The following is a 24,592-nucleotide window of genomic DNA, read 5'->3' on the forward strand; positions in this document are numbered from 1 at the left end:
TGGATTTGTACTGATGTGTTGTGCTGTTCTGTGCTCAGACCCTTCAAGGTGAGATGTGCCCTCTGGACTTAATCCTCTACCCTCTCCTAAGATGAGGAAGAATCCTGTCCTGCCACACACGCATCTCACTGCTCGTCACATCACCCCAGCAGAAAAAGGGAGGAAAATCTTCACTGTCCTGTCCAGCCTGCTCCACTCTGCAGGGGGCCAACCACACAGGTGATCACATATCGTTTCAGGGGAAAATTCAAACTGATTTTCTGCATCTGGGCCCTGGTTCTTAGTGGCTCACACACACCTTTTCACCTCTAACTACAGGAGAAGTATAGTCAATAGTTGCAAGTAAATGGGAATCAGCTCGTAAAGAGGCCGACCTCGGCGATGCTAAGCTGTGCTAATTCAGCCGACACAACTTCACTGCGCACCTGCGATGCCACGCGGTTTTGGCTGTCCCATCTTTTATGCTCTCCTCCTCTCAACTAATCCTCAGACCCCCCAACAGCCAAAAGGAGTCCAGTCTAATCCCACTAAGAATATGGATGATGACCTTAACGCACATCCAATACCAGCCTTCCGTGAACGCTGTACAGTTGGAGAATGACAAAATGACCATGGGACACCTAGCGTGAATTAGCCACCACTCTGGCCGGACTTTTCAAGCTTCCAGGCCTCAGGCCCAGGGTTAATCCAAACTGCTTACACTTCTCAGTATTAACTTCCTTTTCATAATTTACTGGAAATGGAAAAAATGTATAACAAAATGTATACAATTTAGTAAATGTACAAAACATTAATGTAGCAAGACGATACTGGTTACGGTCGCCGAGAGGAGGACTCAACACACTTTTCACCGCCCCCTCCATGGAAAGGTCACATAAATAGTCATCACTGGCTGAAAAGTCACGACGGAAGCAGGTGAAACTTTACCACAACAGAAAGGTCCCTCTTCACAAGAGTCCTGCGGACCAGCTGCTCGGGGGCCGTCCCTGCAGCCACGGCGCTGCTGCACGTCCGCCAGAGTGCACCTTCTGGAGGCGCCCCCAGCTCTCCAAGACCAACACTTGAAGCGTTAGATGTAATACAAAATAAGGAGTTCTTTATTATTTATACAAAACTGGTACATCCAAAAAAATTAAGATTCCACAACGCTGCTGACCCCCTGAAGAAGCGAAGAGCTCGTCCGGGCCCATCGAAGAGCCCATGTGAAGTTTCAGTCACCAACCTCCTGGCCGCAGGAACAAGGTACACTCCTCCTGGGTCATTCACGCGGCGTCTCCATGGCTCTGAAAGCTGACGGCCCCTTTCATCAGGCTCGACGAGCCAGCCAGGGCGTCCTGGACAGCATTCCAGAACGCTGTCTTCTCTGGCCCACGCTTACAGGGTTTGATCAGCACACAGCGGACTTTCATTGACTCCTTGAACACTGTCAGTAAATTCCTAGCACAAGCAGCTTTATTACAACATATACAGATTTGATACAGTTCTTGACAAAAAGTTATCTAGATTTTTCAGCTAAATAAATTTGTGTCTTTCAAGAAATTAAAATTGGCTTAGAGAAATGGTATTTTTCTTTCAAACCTGTGTTTTCCACCCTCTGGGCTCTGAGAGAGGCCACTGAGTCGTATGGTTCTGATAAACAATCACCTCTGTCTAAGCACTATGAAGGGCTCTTGTACCTTTAATAAAGAGCACAAAACTCTCGTTCCTAAAGACTCAGGCTGAAGGGCACGCGACGGCCACTGTGGACAAACGTGCATTCCAGACTCATGTGGGCCCCTCTGAGCAGACACCTGCAGGGGACCACGGCGACCTGTTTCTGACCGAGAACGACTTAGCCCTGCTAAGCACACTGTTCTGTAGTTCGGGAAGAAGAGCAATTCCTCCCTCGAAGAGAGCAGGTCCCCGTCTGAAGAATCACGTTGGCTACCCCAAAAGAAATCAAGAGAGACCAGCACCAAATGAAGGGTTAATTTACAAAAAATAAACTTAGCTCTTATTTCTTAAAGTTCTACAACCCAGACGTAATAAATTAACTATGAAATCAGGAGTTTTGTCAGCTACAGTATAATTTAAAAATCGATTTTCAACCCAGCGGGGGGCGGGGGTCTCCCACTGATCACCACAAGCCCCATGAATTTCTTCAAAGGAAAACATGGGTTCCGGCTCATATTTTCTCAACAGTGACGACAGATTAAGACCTGTGATGACCGAGAGCATAAAATCCGTGCCGAGACCTCTCCGAGAGCACTGCAGCGAGGCACTGACCTGGAGCGCTCGGATCTGAGGGCGGCCCCAGACCCTGTGGCAGCCCCCACCAAGCATCGCCTCACACCGCGGCCACGCATTCGCAACCAGACCGTGCATCGAGCCTTTAATCAGATTTTACGTCAGTCCTTAGAACCCACGCCCATGCTGCAGTCCCCAGCTGGCGGCCACTCAAGCAGCCTTCTCAGTGCAAGTGCCCTGGAGGCCTTGTAGATTTACCTTTGACCTGTGGCAGAAAAAGACAAAGGAGAGAGACATGACGTCAGGAGTGCAGATTTTAAGTTGGGACTATTGTATCTGAGAAGTAGGTTTTTCTACTGTATACCTTAAGTACAGGGAAAACACGTTAAACGAACCTGTATCTCTTACCTGTTGTGAATCATGTGACTTCTGACAAGATGTCCTGCTGCCAAGGCTGCCATCAGGGACAATTCCCCAGCCATCACTGTCCCACACACAATCCTGGCCAGCTGCCGCGCATTCTCCCCAGGATTCTCTTTGCACGCTCCTTGCACACCCAGCATCTGCAGCCAGAGAGACACAGCGGCCCTCAGCCCTAAAGTCACGATAACAGCCTCCAACTCAACCAACTAAAATGAGGGCAACTTCAGGGGCATCGGAACAGAACTGGACTCCAGCGGAAGTGCCACAGGAGCCAGTACTAACAACGCCCACCCCAGAGGGAACGTACCGGCACCACCTGGCTGGCAGCACACCTACTCAGAGGAGAACAACACTCATTTTCTCTCTTAACCTACTTTCTCAACTGACTAAGCATACGCCTGCACATGCGTACTCGGACACACTGGAGGAGGCTGGTGGAAACAGAAGAGGGAAAAGGCCAGCTAAGATGGAGGTGAGTGACAGGCAGTGTCAGGTAGAAACACACAATCCCAGCGAGTCAGAACGAGGCCTGAGGAGGTGCCTGATGTGTCATACCTGCAAACAGGCTTGCTGAGGGAGCAGGTTGGTGCCACCACCCACAGTTCCTATTTCTATAGACGGCATGGTGCAACTGATATACAGATCTTCATTTGTGGGGCCACTTGCTTCCATTAAAGTAATGCAGTTTGAACTACCAACATTCTGTGCTGCATCCTGAAAAACGTGAAAAGGAAAGTATTAAATAAACATCTCTCACTTAGAACAACAGAGAAGAGAAGTGTGGGAGGAGCCCTCACCTGCCCACAGGCGATGTAGATGGCAGTCACGATGTTGGCCGCGTGGGCATTGTAGCCCCCGATGCTCCCAGCCATGGCAGAGCCCACCAGGTTCTTATTAATGTTGACCTCAACCATAGCTTCCGTAGTAGTTTTCAATACCTAGAAAACAGAGGTGTGCACATTTCACATCTTCCCCAAGAAGGTTCAGGGGTATGTTACCCAGATCTATCTTTCTGCACCTCCAGAAGACAAGGGAATTTAGAGGCGGCCCCATTCCAGCCCTGTCCTCAATAAAAAGAGGACCAGTGCAGTTCGTTCCTGGGAATGCCACACACAGGCTATGAGAGAACGGGCATCTTTAACATAAAACATACACCCATACCTTAACTTTACTTTGAATGTTAACAACCCTTTCCCCAACTTTTTAATCCAATTACTGATTAACAAAATAAAATATTCATGCCATCACTCACTTCTCTGACAACCCGGGCTGGAATGACAGCTTCACAAACAACAGACTTTCCTCGTCCCTCTATCCAGTTGATGGCAGCAGGTTTCTTGTCAGTGCAATAGTTACCGCTAACTGCCAGAATCTGCATGTCAGGGAAATACTCGTGGAGTTTTGAAAGTGCTTTCTCTGTACCCTATTAACAACAACAACAAAAATGGTAATCATGTTAAAATGCACAAAATTATTTATAGATGAGAGGCTTTATCTGTATCTAATAATACTTCTAAATACAACGACTATTATTTCCAAATACAATAGCTATATCACTAAGAAATCAAGCACAAAAGTACCAGCTGTTTTATTAACCATCACAGTGACCCATTTCTCAGTCAGATACAGATTCTTTATGTTTCTTTCCAGATATGAAAATGAAGTTCTTTGCAGTCACTGACAAACAGGAAGTAGATGAGAATGTTAGAGAGTACTCAAGTACTCAGTGGGAGTACTTAGAGTCCCGTCCCTGGAGAGAGTAACCAGCTCACGATCTGTGTGTAATAAACTCCCTCTTCCCGTTATCACACTGTTACCCGAAGGCCCGAGGGACCGAACTTGTAAAGAGAGGTCAGGCAAAAAAGTATATCTTACACCAGTGAGACAGGTGTTGGGGTTTACACCACATGCAATATAAACAAGGCTTCCAAGGAGTTCCAACTAAGTGACATTAATTCAATTAACAAATAAGACTTCAACAATCCAAAACATACTCAGTGGCAACTACAACATTTTTAAATTATGGTAAAATACATGTAACACAGAATTGACCGTCTTAACCATTTTCAAGCACACAGGTCAGCAGCGTGAAGCACATTCACACCGTTGCACATCTGGAGAACCGAGACCACACCATCACCACCACCTCCCCACTCCCCCCTCCTCAGCCCGGCAACCATCTCTGACTTTCTGTCTCTGTGAATTTAACTGCTCTGGGGACCTCACAAGTGGGAATCACACAGTATTTGTCTTTTTGTGACCAGATTATTTCACTTAGCAAGTGAGCTCCAAGGTGCATCCGCAATTAGCGTGTCTCTGTGGACAGGTGAGTCACACTCCACGGTATGTCCACACCGCATTTGGTTTGCCCACCCACCTGTCAATGGACACTTGGGTTTGCTTCCACCTTTTGGCAATTGTGACTGATGCTGCCATGAACACGGGTGTACAAATATCTCTTTGAGACCCTGCTTCCAGTTCCTTTGGGTGGGTACTCAGGAGAGTTGCTAGATCACAGTAATTCCATTTTTAATTTTGTGAGGAAGTGCTGTACTGTTTATTGGCGATTTTTAAAGCTTATGCACTAAGCCACGACCCTCTCTCTCTGAATGGTCCTTACATACAGGTAAACCACAAAATAAATTTTGCTAGCCTGCCTAGCTGACTTTAACATTTTACATGTGTGTCTGGTAAATAATAAATATCAGTAGAATAAATGTGAGCCATACACAACCTTCTTATAAGTAGATAATTAAAATAAATGGACTATACATATAAACTTGGTCTTTTAAACACAAGTCTTGAAGTCTCTAGAAGAGGTCAGCTTCCAAGGTTTACAGGACAAAGTTTTGAGGCAGTAACCGCAAGATTCTTCCCAATGCTTCTGAGCAGACGCAGAGCACGTGTAACGCCAAGTCTAAATTAAAGGCACCCAATACAAACACCGCCAGTCAAGAGACGCTGGATTTACAGAACATGAGTTACAGGAATCAATACTTACCTTTCAATAAAAATCTGTCCATCAATTAACTCTGAGTAAGGAGTCTATGTACATGGTACAGAATTCAAAAGTCCAGGAGGGCACGGAGTAAACAGCTGGTCTGCTCCCCGCCTGTCTCCCGACCCCAGGGCCCTCTCCCGTCAGAGCACGTTCTGGTGTAGCCTGTCTGTGCTCACCTTCGAAATCATGTTCATGCCCATGGCGTCGCCCGACCTGGACTGGAAGCGGATGTAAAGATTGCGTCCCGCCACACTCGTGTGAAGTTTCTGTAGACGCGCAAACCTATAAACAAAAAAGGCAAAGATTTTTACATTTCTTTAAGAAGATGGAGGCTGTCGTAAAATCTAGTTTCCTACACATAAAAGAAAGCTCACAGAGATTATTCAATACATACTTTTCTTTAACTAAACGTTACATTAGAATACTAACACTGTCTTATTTGTATATGCCACAAAAAAGGAGGGCTGCAGACAGTCATTTCATCATAAACTGTAAAAGTCCAAATAAAAACAAGCATATGAGCTTGAATTATACCGGGGTTATCATTTGTACTGATTACGCTTCTTTATAAATTTAATTTTCTACATTCCAAGTATATCTACTATACTAATATTTACTTCTACTTGCAAAATCTCTTCCTAAAAAGGGCAATTCTAAGTCAAAACTCTCCTAGGGCAAAGTAACAGTCTACTAAAAGTGAGCCTTATAAAACCAACACACAACTTACTACCTCACAGTATTTTTTTCCTAATTTATCTCTAAAGATGTATTCACTTGGATAACATCCCCCTGCCCCCGCAACCAAGCACCAGTGTCACTCATCTTGAATGAATGCATTTAAAGTTGACATTTTCTTACGTCATCTTAAGCAGGCAATATGTTAACACTTACATTTAGTGATCACAGAAGAGGGCACTGGTTCTGAAATAAACGTGCACACACCAAAACCCACACACATACCTGCTGGTGCTGTCGAACGCCTCCTTTATCACTGTGAACCCTTCAGGTGTCTCAAGCCAGGCCTTCACTTCTGCAGAGTCACAAGCACGGGGAAGACGTACCACGGGGCCGCGGGTCATCCCATCTGCAAGGATTCGGCTGCTGGCACCTCCACCAAGCTGCCAGAGTATGGGAGAGGAGCACACGTTAATCCTGACAACACTTCAGCTTGTCCCAGAAAGCATTCTTGACTGTCCCCAAATCTCTTCTCATGGCCTGGCCCAGAATGTATTTTAAAACAGGCCAATAGATTGACGCCAACTTACGCCTATTGCTCTGCAGCCTCTGTTAGTGCTGGCCACAAGGCAACCTTCCGTGGTTGCCATTGGAACCTGAAATTCTTTTCCATCCAAGCACAGAGGTCCTGCCACTCCAACAGGGATGGGCATATAGCCAATAACATTCTCACAACAAGCTCCCATCACCTACAAGGTAAAGTCAGGCACCAAGTGAAAATCTCTACTGCAAATACATAGCCCTCGTCATTAACAACTTTCTTCCAACTTAATTGTTTAGTGCATTTTTCAACAAAATTTATTTACTCTTTAAAAATATTCAAAATACTAAAATGTTTGAGCAATGACTATAAACAGGAAAAATATTTTAATTTCTATGACCTATATCATAAGCAGAATACAAAATTACAGTAAAATGATTTAAAAAGGAAAATGTTTTGTAAAACTATGCACATATAAAAGACCAGTCACCAAAAAAACTAAAAAGCTAAAGACCAAAGCTACAAGACTAGCCTAAAAGCTACACAGCAAACCTTCTCAAATCAAGAAAATAACATACCAAGGAGTAGTTATAGTCCCTGTAAGGCAGATACTGGAGAGAAGAAGGCTCTGGAAGTTTTGTGGAAAGTAACTGTCGACGAATAGATACACCTCGTTCATGGGTTTCCATCAGTGATTCCAATTTGTAGGCTGGGATATGCTTAGCATTGACTAATTGGATGATCTCAGCATCACTAAGGAATTTTGCACCTTTCTAAAGAAATTAAAAAGAAATGGGAAGGGGTTCAGGAAAGGAGATGACAAAGACTTGAAGGACTGTACTTCACATGATTCGTAATAAATCAACCATTAATAGAAATATGCTCTCAATAGGGCTAAGACACAAGGACTTCAAGAGGAGAACCCGAAGGACTTTAGGGTTCCAAAGGCGATGATTTCAGTAGAAAGAAGAATATCAAAATGAAAGTAAATTCTTTAGAAAATGTGAAAACTAAATAAATCTAAGACCAAAACACTAAATTTTGCAACTGAGACTCATAGAGGAAAAAAACCCTGTAATTAAGATTCTGATGCCCACTCTTGTAAGTTTTGCTAACCCTGTACACAGCAAGACACCCGAGATATCCAAACTCATGTTAACAGGAATGAAGGAAAGAAAACCAAACCCGACTCTCCTCTCACTCAGACGCACGTAAATGAAGAATGAACCAGACTCAGCAGATGCAGCTGGACACAACACTCACATTACATAAAGCATGCGTGGACTCACACGGGCAGGCGAGCAGAACACCCTGTTCAAACCTCAGCAAGGAAAGCAAGCTTCCTCGTGAAAATCAAGCATACTTTAAAAAAACAAACTTTCTTCTGTCTTTGAATCTCACTTCTGTGTTAAACCTTTGTTAGGCTTTGACACACAAATGAGAACACAGTAGTTGCTCATCTCTATGATAAACAGCAATAAGGGAGAAAGAGCACTAACTCCCTTTTTTTTTTGCTGAGGAAGATTCACCTGAGCTAACATCCATGACAATCTTCCTCTATTAGAGCAGTGACTCTTGAGTCAGTAAATCTTGGACTCTTGCTCCCAGCGTTACCATTTTCCAGATGTATTACTTTGGGAAACACTTAAACGTCCTGGAGCCTCAGCTTTCTCACCTGAACAATGGAGATCATTCCACCTACCTCACAAGGTTGTAGGGAATAAATCAATAAGACCAGAACCTGTAAACCACACAACACTGCCTGGGACTCAGCAGGTGCTCCTTTTCTTACAAGACGTCAGCCCTGAGTGTGCCTTATTCCCTCACCTCCACATCCCCAAGGATCCGCAGACATTCTTCGTCGGGCCGAGGCTCCAGGGGAAGTTCAATTTCAGGTTCCTGCGTCTCCAGTTCCGGTGAAGCAATGAGTGAAGAGGAGCTGCCCACCACGAACGTCGCTCTGTTTGAGGTGTCAGCTTCGGCCACTAGGGGTTTTATAACCTCAACTGCTGAAGAGATCAAAAGAAATCTCACAACACTGAACGAAAGTTTTAAAATGGACTCAACTTCTTGACAAATCAGCATTTTAAGAATGAGCAGTGAAGAGAATAAGAAATCACCTTTTCTTTCTGTGTTTATCCTCATCTCCTCCTCCGCCGCGTGGAATTTCTGGCTCTTTGTGACCAGTACAGGTTCACGTCTACAACAGTCGTCTGGGACTTTCTTTTGGGTCACTACCGGAGATGTGATAGGGTTTTTCAATGAGAGTGTAGATTCTGTCTCCGCTTTTTCAAAGAAGATGTACTTGACAGCCAGAAGGAGAGCTAAACTTAGGGTAATAACTTGTTCAATATCCATGCTGATCATTCTAAATAAAAGAAAGCAAATTAAAATGTTATTACTTGGAAATGTAAAAGGCACAACCTAAACCTTTAGTAGCAGAGTGCTATGATTAATATACAATAGAGCAGGTCTCAGATAACTTACTTGGAGAGATAAAACTGCCAGAGGGAAACACTTGGTTCAATTCTCTTGGACACGTTTTCATCCAATCCTAAAGAAACCTTAGAATTTTCTGCTGTACTGTTTTGAGGAGAAGGATCAGCTATCCAGCGACTGTGAGCATGAACAAGAACCAAGCCTAGAGACTGAAATAAAATTAAAAAAATTATATATCCCTGCATATCAACGGCACCTAACCTTCTCATCCTTAGCAACTGGATAACCAGACACTATCTTCCATGGCCTCTCCTCACCATGAAAAGAAAGCCCAGGCGTGCTCTGTGACCAATGACTGAAAACATCGCAGAGAACAAGTTTCCAAAGAGAGAAAGAAGAGGAACTTAAAAAATCTGTTTAGCGGAGAGACTAATAAAAACCAGGGCCCTCAAAGAAATGAGACACAAGTTAAGAAAAAAATGGAAGAGGAGCATCAGTGAAAGAGGCGAAAATTGCACAAAGATAAGAGGAAAGAAGGAAAAGCCCAAATTAAAAAGCAGAATATGACAGTGAAACTGAAGATACTGAAGGGAGAAGAAAACTACGTAATTACCATAATCATCTTCACCCTCTGAGTCACAGGATTTGGTTTATTTTCTTCCTCTTCTAAAACTCGAGCAAAGTGGCTGAGCTGCCAAATTGGACGGCCCTCACGGCTCTCCCGGGACAGCTGCAAAGCAAGTCAGCATTCGCTAGAAGGTACTGATTTATTTAGGTGAACGGATCTAATGAGAAAGACTGCTCTTCTACTAAGGCCGTAAGGAAGAACGCTCTTACCTCTAAAACCAAGGACACACAAGCCGGGAAGAAAGTCATGAACACAAAGTAGTTGGCCAGAACAGACATGCAGCCAAAGCAGCACATAATTTCAAGTTGACGCACTCCTGGTTGGAGAAAAATCAAATATATCATTAGTAACGTATGTGTATTTTTGATGCTGCATACATCACAAGAACTCTTCCTATAGGTGGACAAATACATGAAAATATTACTATATTAAGCTCTTTGCCATCTGCTGGAAAAAGAATTAGGAACTCAGAGGTAATGCTAAGACTGAGACCACAGAAGGATTAACTCCATCAGGGGCAGAGGCCTCGTCTTCTTCCATGTCCCCAACATCACAATGCCAGGCGTGGTGGTTGTGTTTAATACACATTTGATAATCCCCTTTTATGAAATGACGGTACAGTCATGCACTGCACAACGACGTTTTGGTCAACGACGGACTGCATGCACAACGGTGGTCCCATAAGATGTGTACCATACAGCCTAGGTGTGTAGGCTGTACCACGTGTGTGTGTGTAAGTACGCTGCACGATGTTCGCAAAGTGACGAAATCACCTAGTGACGCATTCCTCAGAACAGATCCCTGTCATTAAGCCACGTATGACTGATTGTACTGTTTTGAAGCAAGGACATAAAGGACAGGCAACTCTAAGGGAGCAACACCCCCCACAAGTGTACTACTGATCCAGTCCCACTCATTAACACAAAAGCAATTCACCTGCGGACCAAGGACTTTTCATAAAAGTAAAACATACTGCCAATGGTACCACTCCTGATATAGTACCATAAAAATCTTTTATGTGTACTACTGAACTCTGATTTGAATATAACCTCTATGGTGTCTACTGAGGTTCCTACAATTTGGCTTCATTTCATCGATCTGTTTGAAAAATGATTATGACGCAAAAATGCAACTCAAGATTCAAAGTTAACCAACGTTGCACTACAAAATGTTTAAGGTATCATTTGGTAATCTTCTCAAATAGAAGGTAACAGAACTATACACTAGAAAAGACCTGGGATTACCAAATCCTACTCCCCTACTTTATGAATAAACTTGAATATAAAACATAGTTCTGATGTCATCATATTAAATATAAAAACACTTCGTTTCTTTTGAGTATGAGGAGCTCAACCAAAGCAATGACAATGGAGATGAGAGGGGAATTGTGACTATAAAGTTAATTAGAAGCCAATTTTCTTTTCAAAGAACAGAGTGGGAGACGGGCTACTGTGGTTTTAATCCAAAGGAATACTACTTTTCTTACGTTATTTCCAAATAACACGACGGTGAAAACTTCTGTGTAACAAAACGCTCATTCCCCAAACTTCAACAATGACCAACCAAATCATGTTACGCAACCAAATTTCATTAAAAAGGAAGAGAATTTGACTAGTGTCTTGGAATTTGTTAGGATAAAATTTAAACTACAACAGTAGGAAGAAAAGAAAAAAAACCTCTAGGAAAAGAACCAATAGAAAACTGTTAACTTTTGCTTTGACTCTTACGCTGGCAGAGGGAAGGACACACAAAAAACACAAACTATCAAACCCTTCAAAATCATTTTCACAATTCCTTAAAGCACTAATACACAGTTGATTATGAGAAGTTAGTTGGGAAGGTTTGGTAACTATCCCTCACCTTTTTATCGTTTTTTATTTTTATTTATTTATTTGTGTGTCTGTGTGAAGAAGACTGGCCCTGAGCTAACATCTGTGGCCAGTCTTCCTCTTTTTGTTTGAGGAAGACTGTTGCTGAGCTAACATCGTGCCAGTCTTCCTCTATTTTATGTGGTTTGCTGCCACAGCGTGGCTTGACGAGTGGCGTTAGCTCCGTGCCCAGGATCCAAACCTGCAAACCGTGGGCTGCTGAAGTGGGGCACACAAAGGTAAGTGCTATGCCACCAGGCCAGCCCCTATTTTTTATTTCTTAATTTTTAATTTTACCAATGCTTTGAAATAAAAAAATGAGTCCCTTTTCCTATAAAAACTGCTAACTAGAATAACACAAAAAAGCTCAGTTATATTTTATTTTCTGAATTACAGTAGATCATTTGACTAAATAATAGAAAACATACATTGTACTTTTTTTTAAATTCTGCAGCAATTACTCGCAAATGTGGAAATTCAAGAGAATACAAAATTACAATAAGAATAACATTATGAACAATCTATATTTGAAATAGTAGCTGAATATAATCTCAAACTTGAGACCATCGAAGCCATTACTGACCACTGCTTTCGGACATGGCTATCTAGTAATCTAATATCTGCGGCCGTGTGACGCCACTCCTGCTGCCATACGTTCTGCAGGCATTCTTCCTTACTCTGTCCCAGAACAGTCTCTCCGTGCCACTTTGCTACTACACAAAGGGACAGCACCAGTCTACACACTTTCAAAAAGGTAAGACCGTTTCCTTTTTTACTAGCGTTCCAAAGGCTGACTTCCTAGTGAATAAGTGTTAAATCTGTCCTTCCATCCTACCCCGCGCCCAATCCCTAATTACATCATTTCTGTGTAGCTGTAAGGTCTCCTAACTGGCTTCTCCAACCACAAATGAAACCCCTTCCCTTGTCCACTTCTCTGATCTATCATGACAAAACTCACTATCCTACTTTGCACATCAGTTTCAAACGAATGACCCTTAGTTTCATGGCCCACTACTGTGGGTGAATTCCTGGCTAATCCTCTTCATCTTCTTATATACTCTTTTGCTTGAATAAAATCACATAGGTATGTTTCACCTGATCAAAAACATTTTTCTTGATTGTGGTGGTGCTTACATGACTGCATCTTTGTCAAAACTCAACCCCAAAAGAGTAGATTTTAAGGTATGCACATTTAAAAACATAATTTTAAAAAATATCTTCTTTGCTAAATAAAATCTTCGTTGAATGACAGATTAAATAACTGAATAAATCAATCTACCCTCAGAAAGTCAGAAGAAATATTATATATTTAGCATACACCCAGTGAAGAGACCTCAACTAATAATGACAATCAACTACCTCCTAAAAGTTAGATAATTTATTTCTCAAAGAATGAAGCCCCTTATTGAGGGCACTAAGGCACCAGGAAATACACTAGAACAGTGGTTAACTAGGTGTGGCCTTTATGACAAAGCCATAAAATCTAGTCCTAACGGTTAGGACAGCTTGACAAGAGCGTGATATATTCATTCTGGAAAATTTCCATGCCAGGCCATAATTTTTGCGCCTTCTAATGGAGTTCTCTGTTTCTATTTAACATCTAATTCTCTACAATCCAATTAAAGACGAAGACCCCTAAGTGCTGAGGCCAGTGCCGGGTACTTGCTAAGACGTACTGCACACTCATCAAAGCTTCCAACAGCCTAACTTAGATCTGTCCAGCTCCTGGCTCGCGCACTGTCTCCCACAGGAACCCAACTGCTCATTTAGTCTGGGCCACAGGAGGGGCTGGAAGGCGCTTTCCAGAGGAGCCTTGTAATGCAATCTTGGTTAAAAACCAAACAAGAAAACAGAAACTAAACCACCACAAAGTCATCAAAAGAGTGGAACACAGAACAAGAGGATGCAAGAGTGAGAAATAAATCAGTAGCCCGCTACTGAGTGTTCCCTGAAGCAGACAGGCACAAGGTCAGATACACCCACATACTCACATCAGAAAATTCTTCATGTTACATTTTTAAAGGTCAGAATTTAAGAATAACCATTGCAATCTAAGATGTTCTTTTTTCTCTTTATCTACAAATTTATTTCAAGATATATTAAGATATATTAAAAAGTGCTTACAAACCTGACATGGTACCAACTCCAATCACAAGACATTCTACAAGAGCGTCGAGGGTGAACGTGGGACCTAAAACCGCCATTCCACGGGCAATATTCTCCCTCACTTCATCCTAAAACACACACCAAACATATCAATGAGGATGAGGCACAAAACAACTTCGCCGGTGCGGATCCTGGGCATGGACATGGCCCTGTTCATCAAGCCATGCTGAGGCGGCATCCCACACACCACGACTAGAGGGACCCACAACTAAAATGTGCAACTATGTACCGGGAAGCTTTGGGGAGAAAAAGGAAAAATAAAATCTTTAAAAAAGAAAAAGGAGATTAGCAATAGTTGTTAGGTCAGGTGCCCATCTTTAAAAAAAAAAAGAAAGAAAAAATTTTAAATAATTAATTACTTAATTAAATTAAATGTCAGAGAGCATCCTAGGACTTGTACTAAAATCTAATTTACTTTGCAAAGAATAAAATATACAATGCGATAAGACTAACAGACATTCCAGACGCGAAGTATGTACTAAGACAGAGGATTAAATAAAAGAACATACACAGCGCCCTGCTTTCCCTTGGCACTGAATGAGCTATTTCTTGGGAAGATTCCTTTGACGCAGTGCACTAATCCTGTCTTTTAAATCCCACATAATTAAATCCTACAATATTTTATATTTTGGCTACATTGATAGAAGTTCTTAGGTGCAAATTTTTTGAGCCCATGTCAGTGTTACGAAACCAAAATCATATCCTCGTCAACATGTTCAAATGATCATAAACATCTATCAAATACATAATCAGGGCAGAAGTACATGCTATTTTATACTCAGATACTCTGATGCCAAATCGTTAAAAATGTGAGGTTCTTTAAAGTGAGTGGCAAACACCAAGATAAAACTGAAGATGGGAAATGATGCTAGGTTGCCTCAGGGGTTTGGAAATAACTCTCCCCGAGACCCTCTCCCATCCGATCCCGTCCTGCTTGCTGCCATGTTTCACTAGGTAGACACTCTCATTTATCCAAAAGCCATAGCACCCTAACTTCTGAAACCTTCACGAAGGAGGATGGGAAGACTCCAAATTCCAGAAGCTACGAAATTGCGAGCGAGTTCTTGGACATGGGGACAGCTCCTAGGCATCTAGGAAGATCAGTCTTAGAAAGTGACAAGTAAACTGGAAACTGAGGGCAATTCCTGAATCTTGGACTATGAAGAAACTCTACTAATCCTTCCTATTAATGTAAACCAACTGAAAAAAGAAATACTATTAACATCCACGTCTTAGGAATAATACTCACCTGCGAGTTGGAACTGAGGGCAAACTTCGCGAGAGCACTCGCTCTGGAAAGGTCAATCAGAAGCAGGAAAAAGGGCAAAGCTTCGCTGGAAAAAAAATAAGACGATGCAGGACATTGAACAGAGGAAAAAATACGGCTTAAAAAATCTTTTATAAAACAAAACATTTTCCTCCTCATGCACTGCACGACCCTCTAGGCCATATACCTTATTGTGGACCAAAAAGTGCAATGGTAAAAATGTAAATATATTTACACAGAAATATAACTTTGATAATTTTACAGCAAAATATCACCCTTAGTAAAAAATGTCTCCTTGAATTGGTATGGGGGAACAAAAGTGGAATATATGCAATTTTTTTTCATTAGCCACTACTTGTGGAAGCATAAACTAAACAAGCTTTCTGGAGAATAAATTGGCAATAACAGTACTCAAAAGCCCTAAAAGCTTACACAGTCACTGTCTCACTCCTGGGAATGGATCCTAAGAGAATGACTATGAATATGAACAAAAATGTAGCTAAGCATTCCTCACAGAGTTGCTATTAATGGAGGAAATTAAATAACCTAACAATCCAGTCCTAGAGACTTAAATAAACTACAATATATTCATACAGGAGACTATTAAACAACGACTAGAAATAATTTACTTTAACATTAAGGACACGCAAAGACATTGATAAACTATTACTAGGCATAAGGAAGTTACAGAGCGTATACAGCAGTCCCTCCTTATCTGCGGGGATACGTTCCAAGACCTGCAGCGGATGCCTGAATGCAAGGAAACTACCAAACTCCATATACTATGTTTTTTCCTATACATACACACCTATGATCACGTTTAAGTTATAAATTAGGCACAGTAAGAGATTGACAACAATAACTTCTCTTTGGCATATCCAAATTGCCAGCATCACTACTCTTGCACTTTGGGGCTGTTATTAAGTAAAATAAGGATGAATTGAACACAAGTGCGGCCACATCTCGACAGCTGACTGGGTAACCGAGACGGCTGCCAAGTGACTAACAGGCAGGCAGCACGTCCAGCAAGGATACACTGGACAAAGGGATGAGCCACATCCTGAGTAGGGTGGAGCGACAGGCAAGAGATTCTTAGCACGCTACTTAGAATGGCCCAAACTTAAAACTTAGGAATCGTTTATTTCTGGAATTTTTTATTTAATATTTTCAGACTGCAACTGACCACAGGTAACTGAAACTGCGAGAAGTGAAACCACAAATAAGGGGGCACTACTGTACACAGCACAATCTCAGAGGTTTTCTTCAAGGACAAAAGAAGTGGGAAAGGATACTGAAACGCTAACAGGCAATACAAACAGCTAAATGATTACATAAAAATTTTCCCCATATTTTCTATAAACATTTGGAAATTTATATATTACAATACTTTATAACATAGAGAAGAAAAGTTCTCAACATATTTTGAAAAAAAGTATACTCAAGCTTTAAATACTTACTTCAAGCCTGTCAATTCTTTATCTAGGAAATGAATGACAACTGTACTGAATACAAAACTTGAGAAAATTGTGAAGAGGCCAGCAATACCTAAAAGGACAAAATTCAACAAACTGAAAAAATGGATCCTTCATTACACAAATAACAACATATAGTCCCATGCAATATTGTGAGAGAAAGAGCACTATTTTCCACAGATTACTAAGGTCTCAAATATGAGAATGACTAACTCCCAATAATAAGGAAACTACTGAATGTACGCAGCACACTTTAAGCAATACATAAATTTCCACACACGATTTGAACAAACAGGTGTATTTCCATAGCAAATCAAAAGTCTGGTAGCACACAAAGAAGTTTAATGTACAAAATGATTACCTAAAATATATTTTGATCCAAGCTGACGTAAATTCTGGAACTGGAAATAAATATACAGGATTGCTATGCATCGTGTTATTGTCAGAATTATAATGTCACTGCTCAAAACATCCTATTGGGAGAGACAGAAAATTCCAACAGCTTTAGCTTTTAAAATAAGCAATTAAAAATAAGAATTTATATTTCGTACACATCATTAATTTACATATTATGATAAATGTAAGCACAAAACAAGTCCGAAAAATATTAAATATGCAAATAAAAAATTAAATCCAGGGGCTGGCCCGGTGGCGCAGCGGTTAAGTGTGCATGTTCCGCTTTAGTGCCCTGGAGTTTGCCAGTTCAGATCCCGGGTGCGGACATGGCACCGCTTGGCAAGCCATGCTGTGGCAGGCATCCCACACATAACGTAGAGGAAGATGGGCACAGATGTTAGCTCAGGGCCAGTCTTCCTCAGCAAAAAAGAGGAGGATTGGCAGATGTTAGCTCAGGGCTAATCTTCCTCCCAAAAAAGGGAAAAAATTAAATCCAATTTTTAAACAATCCACTCACTGGTTAAGCTAATCGTCTTTCACTGTCACTTATAAAAGCTATGTTTCTCAAGTAAAGTCAATTACATTCATTTGTGTACAAAAGACAAAAGCATTTCCAGTGCATTTCCCTACTATATAACTAAGTGGAAATTTGAGATACGTTCATGAATACTAAAAGATTTTACTTATTAACTTTTTTTGATTTTACAGTCTCTAAAAGGAGGCATTCTTTAGAAACTGAAAATGCAATTTACTGTAGTCAATATCAAATTAATTTCACAAACCTCTTCAAACTTTGGACACTCATAATTCCAACCACAGATCTTATTGTTGCCAGTAAACATGTTCATGGACATCATACAGATGGTCAGTGTCACCGTCCCCACTATGACTTCCCAGGGATGGGAGGCCACAAAGAGGCCATGCATTCGGAAAAGTCTTGACAACATTGTAGCTACTGAATCCCTGGATCCTGTAAGGAACATCAAGTCAGAACACTTAGTATACAGCTCATTGTATTTTTAGGAAAAGATCCTAAGGAAAAGTGTCATGTAAAACCCCGCTTTGTATGCACGATGTCTTGTACGTATAAATAACAGTATTTGATAGTGTTCCTTAAAATTCTGGAAAATAACTGTATAATTAAAATAAGAGAACTCTGTTAATACTTTTTTACTGACAACACTTAAATCCTCTATTATTCACTAGCAACCAACTTAAAAGCAGTTATTTCTTACAAGTTGCATGAATTCAAGCATTTAAGACCAAACCAAATAATATGTCAGCCAAGGAGGAGAGTGATAAAGCAGAAAACACAGTGAGAAACAACTATTCACATGTATTTCTAATTACCCCGACAGAAAATGCAATAAGCACCCTGTTCCTTCCTCACATTCTGGTAGAGCGTCCTCCTGTAAACCACGATCTCAACTTATACAGAAAGCTCCTCAACGCCCATCATACTTCTCCATTCCATCCGACACACGATACAATGTCACTAGCCAAATGACGTTAAATAAACCTTCCCAATGTTGTGTCACCAGAGGACAGTCTTTCCCCAGGCTTCTACAGCTAATCAAAATGCTAGAGCAGTACCGAGAGAAGAGGCCGGCCGGCAAAGCAGATGTCTACGGCATTCAAAGCTTCCCAACAGAACACAGAGCTAACTGGGATCTAACGCCTACCACGACTAAACTCCCCAGGTTTGCTGCTAAATAATCATGATTTTGACATTCTGATTTTTTAAACAACTGATAGTCACTGGTCTCTAATATAGGAACTTGCAAGCCTTATTTCTTACACTAAAATTAATGCTAATGTAAAGCATATTAACTACCCATAAAAATCAATTAAAATTAAGATTTAAACACTAAGCCCATTGTTTGACACACTAGCAAGAACTCAGATGAATCTCACATTTATAGTAATAACTAAGAAATTCATTTATTGAAGACAAAATTTTAAAAGATACCAAATTAAGGAAGAGAAAGTATTAATCTACCTAAAGGATTAAGGGAAAGAAAATAGGGGCTGACCCCATGGCCGAGTGGTTAAGTTCACGCGCTCTGCTGCAAGCGGCCCAGCATTTCGTCAGTTCGAATCCTGGGCGCGGACATGGCACTGCTCATCAAGCCACGCTGAGGCGGCGTCCCACACACCACAACTAGAAGGACCCACAACGAAGAATATACAACTATGTACTGGGGGGCTTTGGGGAGAAAAAGGAAAAAAGTAAAATCTTTAAAAAAAAAAAAAAGAAAAGAAGAGTAGCTTTTAGGAAATAAAGCAACAACTACGTGTTCTCTCTGACTGCATCACTGTTCTCTCTACATTTCAACCATACCAGGCCAGCAGCTACATACGTGGTTCTCAAACTGTAGGTCACAACCCTTCACTGCATCAATTAGATCACGAAAGCAATTTTGTGAGTGAGAACAAACATTTTTTAATAAAATAAAATAGAAAAAAATGTGAGTAAAGACATGTAGTATGGATAGGTATTACTTCTTGAAACTTTGTTTCACGAAACTATACACCTACGAGTGTGGGTACTGGCTTCCAACATAACAGGCATTTCTTATAGTGGGGCTCAATTTTAAAAGGCTGGCAGTCACTAAGATATATAAACGTGGCAGGCATCTGCTTGTGCTTATTCATGCCTCTTCAACCTTCCTCCCCAGCCCTATTCCTCAGTGTATCCTCCAGCACCTTGCACTCACATATAGCAGTTGCTCAACAAATACCAGCTTAATTAAAAACAAATTCTTAAACTACAGTAGCATGCATTTTATTGACACATCTTGAAACAGACCCAAAGATGACTTTCTTTTTCAAAGTCCCCTAGATATGTATCTAACTCCCCTCCTCTAGCCCCACCAGTTAAAAGCTGAATGCAGCGCATTCAGGGAGCATTCAGGGAACGTATAAAAGGTGGATGGGGTGGGGAAGAGAGGTTACATATCTACTACCCTGGAAAATGAAACAATAACAAAAATACTTTCTGTTAAATTAGCATGGACTTGGACTTAAAGTATCAAAGAGTATTAATCATATCTTAGATTTGAACCCTACTTCATTAAAACCAAAAGCCTCATAAGAGGCTAGATTTTCATGATGGTATCACATAACTTCTATCACATAACTTCCTTCTTATATTTTAAAACAAAAAACAAAACCCTACAAACTAGTCTAAAGGATCAACTAGCATCAATGTTCCAGAAAACGAACGAACTAAAAACACGTTTCAAAACCAGGTCAAAATGATTTCTAGCACTCCCTCCTCAAAACACCCCTCAACTCAGATTATTCTCTATCAAGTCAATGTATTCTTCACTATTAAAGTTAATTCAGTTGAATTAAAATCTGAGCTGCAAGCAAGAAGGCACCCCTATTTGATCACAAATCAGTTTAGCATTATTAGCGCATAATTATACATTAGGCACATTATGTTTTCCCTCAGAAAGATTCCATGGCAGCATTGTCAATTCTGCAACCTTTCTTTCCTAGGTGTAAAGTCATCTTTGCAACATTCGGGAAAAGAATTACACAGGATCCCTGAACCATCCCCAAAGAGAATCTTACCTGTTTGGAAACACAAACTGAGCAAACGAATGTACAAATGTGTCAAAAGTAACCATAATTGCACACATTGCTATTCCTCACAAGTGCCCTCTTCATTCCCCTGTGATTATGCAAAGCATGTAAATGCCATAGAATCCAGTCTTGCACCTTCATCAGCAATTGCAAGTGGCACCAGCAGGCTACAGGACAGCTTATGCAAAGTCAAGAGACAGTATTTATGCCATGCTGCAATAAAAATAAATTGTACTTTAAAAAAATCAAGTTAAACAGGTGATGTACGCCTTGCTTATTCAGACTGAAGCATGCTGCAAATATTTCACAGATTCTTCAAAAGAATGGATAATTCAAATTCAAAGGAATCCTCAAACTGCAATCCAGTATGCTACAGGAACCACCTACCATGGCCAACTGCAGAAAAGGATGCTTTGGCATCATACTCTGATTCTTTCCTCCCACTCAGCACTCCTCCTGTGTTCACATTCCGGTATTTGATTATACACTATCTTACACTGTTCTTAAAGTAATAGCTGTATAGGTTTTGTTTCTTTGAAGGAAAGAACCATGTCTTATACTGAGTCATTTTTAATCCTGACAGGATCTAGAATTCTGCTGTTCAACCCAGTAACCCAGAAAAAAAAAATTACTGCACTGGAAATCAGGAAACCCGGATTCTACACCTAATTCTATTACATGCTACCTGTTTGTAAGTCGTATCCCTCTTTACTCACTTAGGAAGCCAGACCTCCAAAGTTCTTTCACAAAGACAAGTATTAAGTGGAACCATATGAAACTGCTCTTTTTGTAGGTAAAGAAAGCTGAATTTCAAATATCAGCAATTTCATATGGCTCAACCTAAATAGATACTGATATAGATAGATGTGGTTACAGAAACCAGACAATACAAGAATAAACGGAGTGCACATACATACACACTCATCCTGAAATGCTTGTGCCACACACACGTTTCCATAGGTTAATGCTGTAATCTTTGCACAACTTTTTAACCTTCATGTTACTAATTTCCATTTGTCCTTACTGACAAATTCATCATAAATTCTGGAAAGACAGTACAACAAAGCAAGCCCGCAAAATCCAGTCTCTCCCCAAAGCACACTCCAGGCCCTTGCTCGATAATCTCTGAAGTCATAAAATGTCTTTAATTGCGTGGAGAGGAAAATAAATTCACAAGCAAACAAAAAAGTACATTCTCTCCGTTGTGAGATGTTGATATTAAGCTCGATTATTTAAGCATGGTCCGGAAACAACTGTTTCCTACGACCTCCAGAACCAAGTCTAAGAAGGCATGTCCTCAAGCCCTGAAATATCTCAAGCGACCATGTAGGACGGAGCACATCCACCTCCTCCTCCCGCAGAAATTGTTCTATTTTTGAACCTGCAAGGTAGGTTCTTCCTAACCCAAACCAAGTAATCCCGAAACCCTGCAAGGTTAGAACTAAGGCACACCAGCACCAACGAGACTACGCCCTTCGCAAGAAAAAAAAAAAAAAAAACCCAGCAGCAGCAGCATCCTTTCAGTCCCTGGGCGAGTCCCTACCCTGGCTCTGCATCTTCTCACCCCGCGTCTCCTGGAAAGGCCCGGACACGTGCACGCAGATCCAGCCAGCGGCGCCGGGCCGGTCAGCAGAGTTTGCGGGGCTCCCCCCCGGCCTCGCCGGGCAGCTGACGCCCGGGCGCGGCCCTCCGCACGCTCCCCGCCGAGCCCCCAGCCCTGCCCCAATCGGGGGGCCTCCGAGGCCACCCGGCCCGGCCCCCTCCCTGCACGGGGGGCCGTGACCCCGCGGCGAGCGCCGCCACCCCTCCGCCCGGCCGCCGCCTCAAGGGCGTCTCCGGCAGTCCCCGCCGCCCGGCCGCCGCCCCGCCAAGCCGCACCGGCTGCCGGCGCCGGAGCCCGAGACCCGCCCCAGCGCGGCCGACCCCGCTGCCGCCCGCCACCCCGGCCGCCCCTCTCGGCCCCCGCCCGCCTCACCTCCCGGTCTCGCTAGAGGCCACCGAAGCAGGGGCCGGCGCTGCGCCCGTCTCCACTCCACGGAGACGCGGGGCGGAAGGAACCCGAGCCGACGCACGCTCGGGACCGGCAGCGTGCGACCAATAAGAAAGGATCGTCCGATCGCCCAGCCAATCAGCTGGGGGCTGCCCGGCCTGACCGCGTGACGTCACGAACGGTCGCCTTAACAACCGCCCACAGCTGCCGCCGGCGCGGAGAAGCGCACCGCACCATCTCTCCCCACGGCCGCGCCAGCCAATGGCCGGGCGAGGCCCAGCCCTGGGGCCTGCCTATTGGCCGGGGCGCCGTGGCGGCGCCAGCGTGGAGGCTGCCCGGGCGCAGGCGATAGGGGATCGCGCGGGTGGGGTGCCGGCAGCCCCGGCCCTGACCTGTGGTCCTCCCGCCGTGCGAGCACGACGGGAGCTTGGAGATGAACGCAGGGTCGTGTTGAGGACAGAAAACTCAATTCCCCAGTGGAGAGAGAGAGGGAGGGAGGTGGGGGTGGCCCTGAAAAAAGAGGGACGTAAAAAAGGGAAGGAGGCAGCGAGGTGCAACCCAAACCTCAAGCTGACCCGTATCCGAAACCTTAGCCGACACCTTCTTGTGACTTACCCGTTCGTGTAAATGGCTCCAGTCGCTGGGGTGCCTCGCTCTGTCTCTTTCCTCCCCTCCCGTGCGGGGCACTAGTCACACCCTGTGGATTCTCGGCATTCCCTCTGCCCTTCTCCTGCTGTAGGCCTCTATTACGTCTTACCTGAAATCGTGCAATAGCCTCTCCTGACTGATCTCTCCACTTTTGGGTGCTTCCACCTTACAACCTGTTACTCCATTGGCCTGCCAAACCGTCGGGAGTTGCTGTCTACTGGATTAAAGAATCGGACACCACCAATATGGGCTCACCCCACATTTCTTGCGTATCTGTCACTGCTTGCCGGTGTCACCCTTACATTTCAGCCAAAAGAGTAACTGACATTGTTTCAGTCACACTCAATACCTTTTACCTCCCTGCTTATCTTCTGTTCAATCTGGATATGCTTACCTATTTTAATTGTTGAAATACTAACTATCCTTTAGGACCATTTTATTTGCCACCTCCTTTCCTAATTCCCTCAAATATGTGTCATCTGTCCCTGCTTTGAACACCTGTAACATTTCCATAATATTCTGTGACTTGTCTTTTTATCTTATTATGTGGAAGTTTCTTAAGAACAGCAGTTATAATCCGCTCAATTTTTTTTCTTTTTTTTTAAAGATTGGGACCTGAGCTAACAACTGTTGCCAATCTTTTTTTTTTTTTTTCTGCTTTTTTTCTCTCCAAACCCCTCCAGTATACAGTTGTATATTTTTTAGTTGTGAGTCCTTCTAGTTGTGGCATGTGGGACACTGCCTCAGCGAGGCCTGATGAGTGGTGCCATGTCCACGCCCAGGATCCGAACCCGTGAAACCTTGGGCCACTGAAGTGGAGCGCTCAAACTTAACCACTCGGCCATGGGGCCGGCCCCAATCCACTCAATTTTTAAGGCTCTGTATTTTGAAATGCAGTCCCCAGAACATACTATACACTTAGTAGGAGTTTTAATAAACTATTTTCTTGCTGAATTCCCATAATCTTTATAAAATAGATATCTCCATTTACTATTTTTTTAAAAAGGTGAATTTGTTAAGCAACTTGCTGTAGATCCCATAGGTAAGAATTAGAAAAACTGGGATTTGAACCTAAATCTAAAGCTTATGCTGGTTCTACTATACTCCACTGCTTCAGTATAGGACCTTTATTCATACTTCTTTACCAAATACTTCTGGAAAGTCCTTTCTATGCAATGCACCATAGTTGGCACTGGAGATATAGTGACAAACATGACAGACATGGAAACTGCCTTTATGAACCTTACATTCCTCCACAGAA

General features: G+C 42.6%; 2 protein-coding genes across 10 annotated transcripts in view; one reads left to right on the plus strand and one right to left on the minus strand.

Annotated features, from left to right (window-relative positions):
• CERT1 (ceramide transporter 1) overlaps positions 1–5,679 on the plus strand; it is a 122,210-nt gene extending 116,531 nt beyond the window's left edge. For 2 of the 4 annotated variants that reach the window (XM_005599613.4, XM_070234673.1), the window contains one exon: positions 1–2,792. The gene's annotated coding sequence lies outside the window, so the exon portion shown is untranslated. The other 2 variants (XM_005599614.4, XM_070234672.1) reach the window with 2 other exon arrangements.
• HMGCR (3-hydroxy-3-methylglutaryl-CoA reductase) lies at positions 1,075–23,528 on the minus strand. 6 transcript variants are annotated; one of them, XM_070234669.1, is made up of 20 exons: positions 23,299–23,528; positions 17,885–18,072; positions 17,068–17,179; positions 16,692–16,779; positions 15,217–15,301; positions 13,930–14,035; positions 10,143–10,249; positions 9,919–10,035; positions 9,354–9,514; positions 8,987–9,234; positions 8,694–8,875; positions 7,445–7,639; positions 6,916–7,074; positions 6,611–6,768; positions 5,827–5,932; positions 3,902–4,072; positions 3,447–3,587; positions 3,205–3,363; positions 2,635–2,789; positions 1,075–2,491 (listed from the first exon to the last, which is right to left on the minus strand). In XM_070234669.1, the coding sequence occupies exons 2-20, from the start codon at positions 18,047–18,049 to the stop codon at positions 2,437–2,439; spliced, it is 2,670 nt and encodes an 889-aa protein (XP_070090770.1). In that variant the 5' UTR covers positions 18,050–18,072; positions 23,299–23,528; the 3' UTR covers positions 1,075–2,436. The 6 variants fall into 6 exon arrangements, with proteins under 6 accessions (XP_070090770.1, XP_070090771.1, XP_001504728.4 ...); XM_070234670.1 differs by having other exon boundaries at positions 8,694–8,872; positions 23,299–23,482; XM_001504678.6 differs by lacking the exon at positions 23,299–23,528 and adding an exon at positions 22,669–23,124 and having other exon boundaries at positions 8,694–8,872.
• Positions 23,529–24,592: the final 1,064 nt, after the last annotated feature.

The sequence above is a fragment of the Equus caballus genome, chromosome 14, assembly GCF_041296265.1.
Source record: "Equus caballus isolate H_3958 breed thoroughbred chromosome 14, TB-T2T, whole genome shotgun sequence".
Classification (NCBI taxonomy): domain Eukaryota; kingdom Metazoa; phylum Chordata; class Mammalia; order Perissodactyla; family Equidae; genus Equus; species Equus caballus.

Bases quoted from the DNA above. Each gene is read 5' to 3' on its own strand.
- HMGCR (XM_070234666.1), bottom strand. The intron at 10,036-10,142 runs GTAAGAGCGTTC...CTTGCTTTGCAG, and splicing joins GTGTGTCCTTGGTTTTAGAG to CTGTCCCGGGAGAGCCGTGA. The intron at 7,640-8,693 runs GTGAGGGAATAA...TAATTTCTTTAG, and splicing joins GGATCCTTGGGGATGTGGAG to AAAGGTGCAAAATTCCTTAG.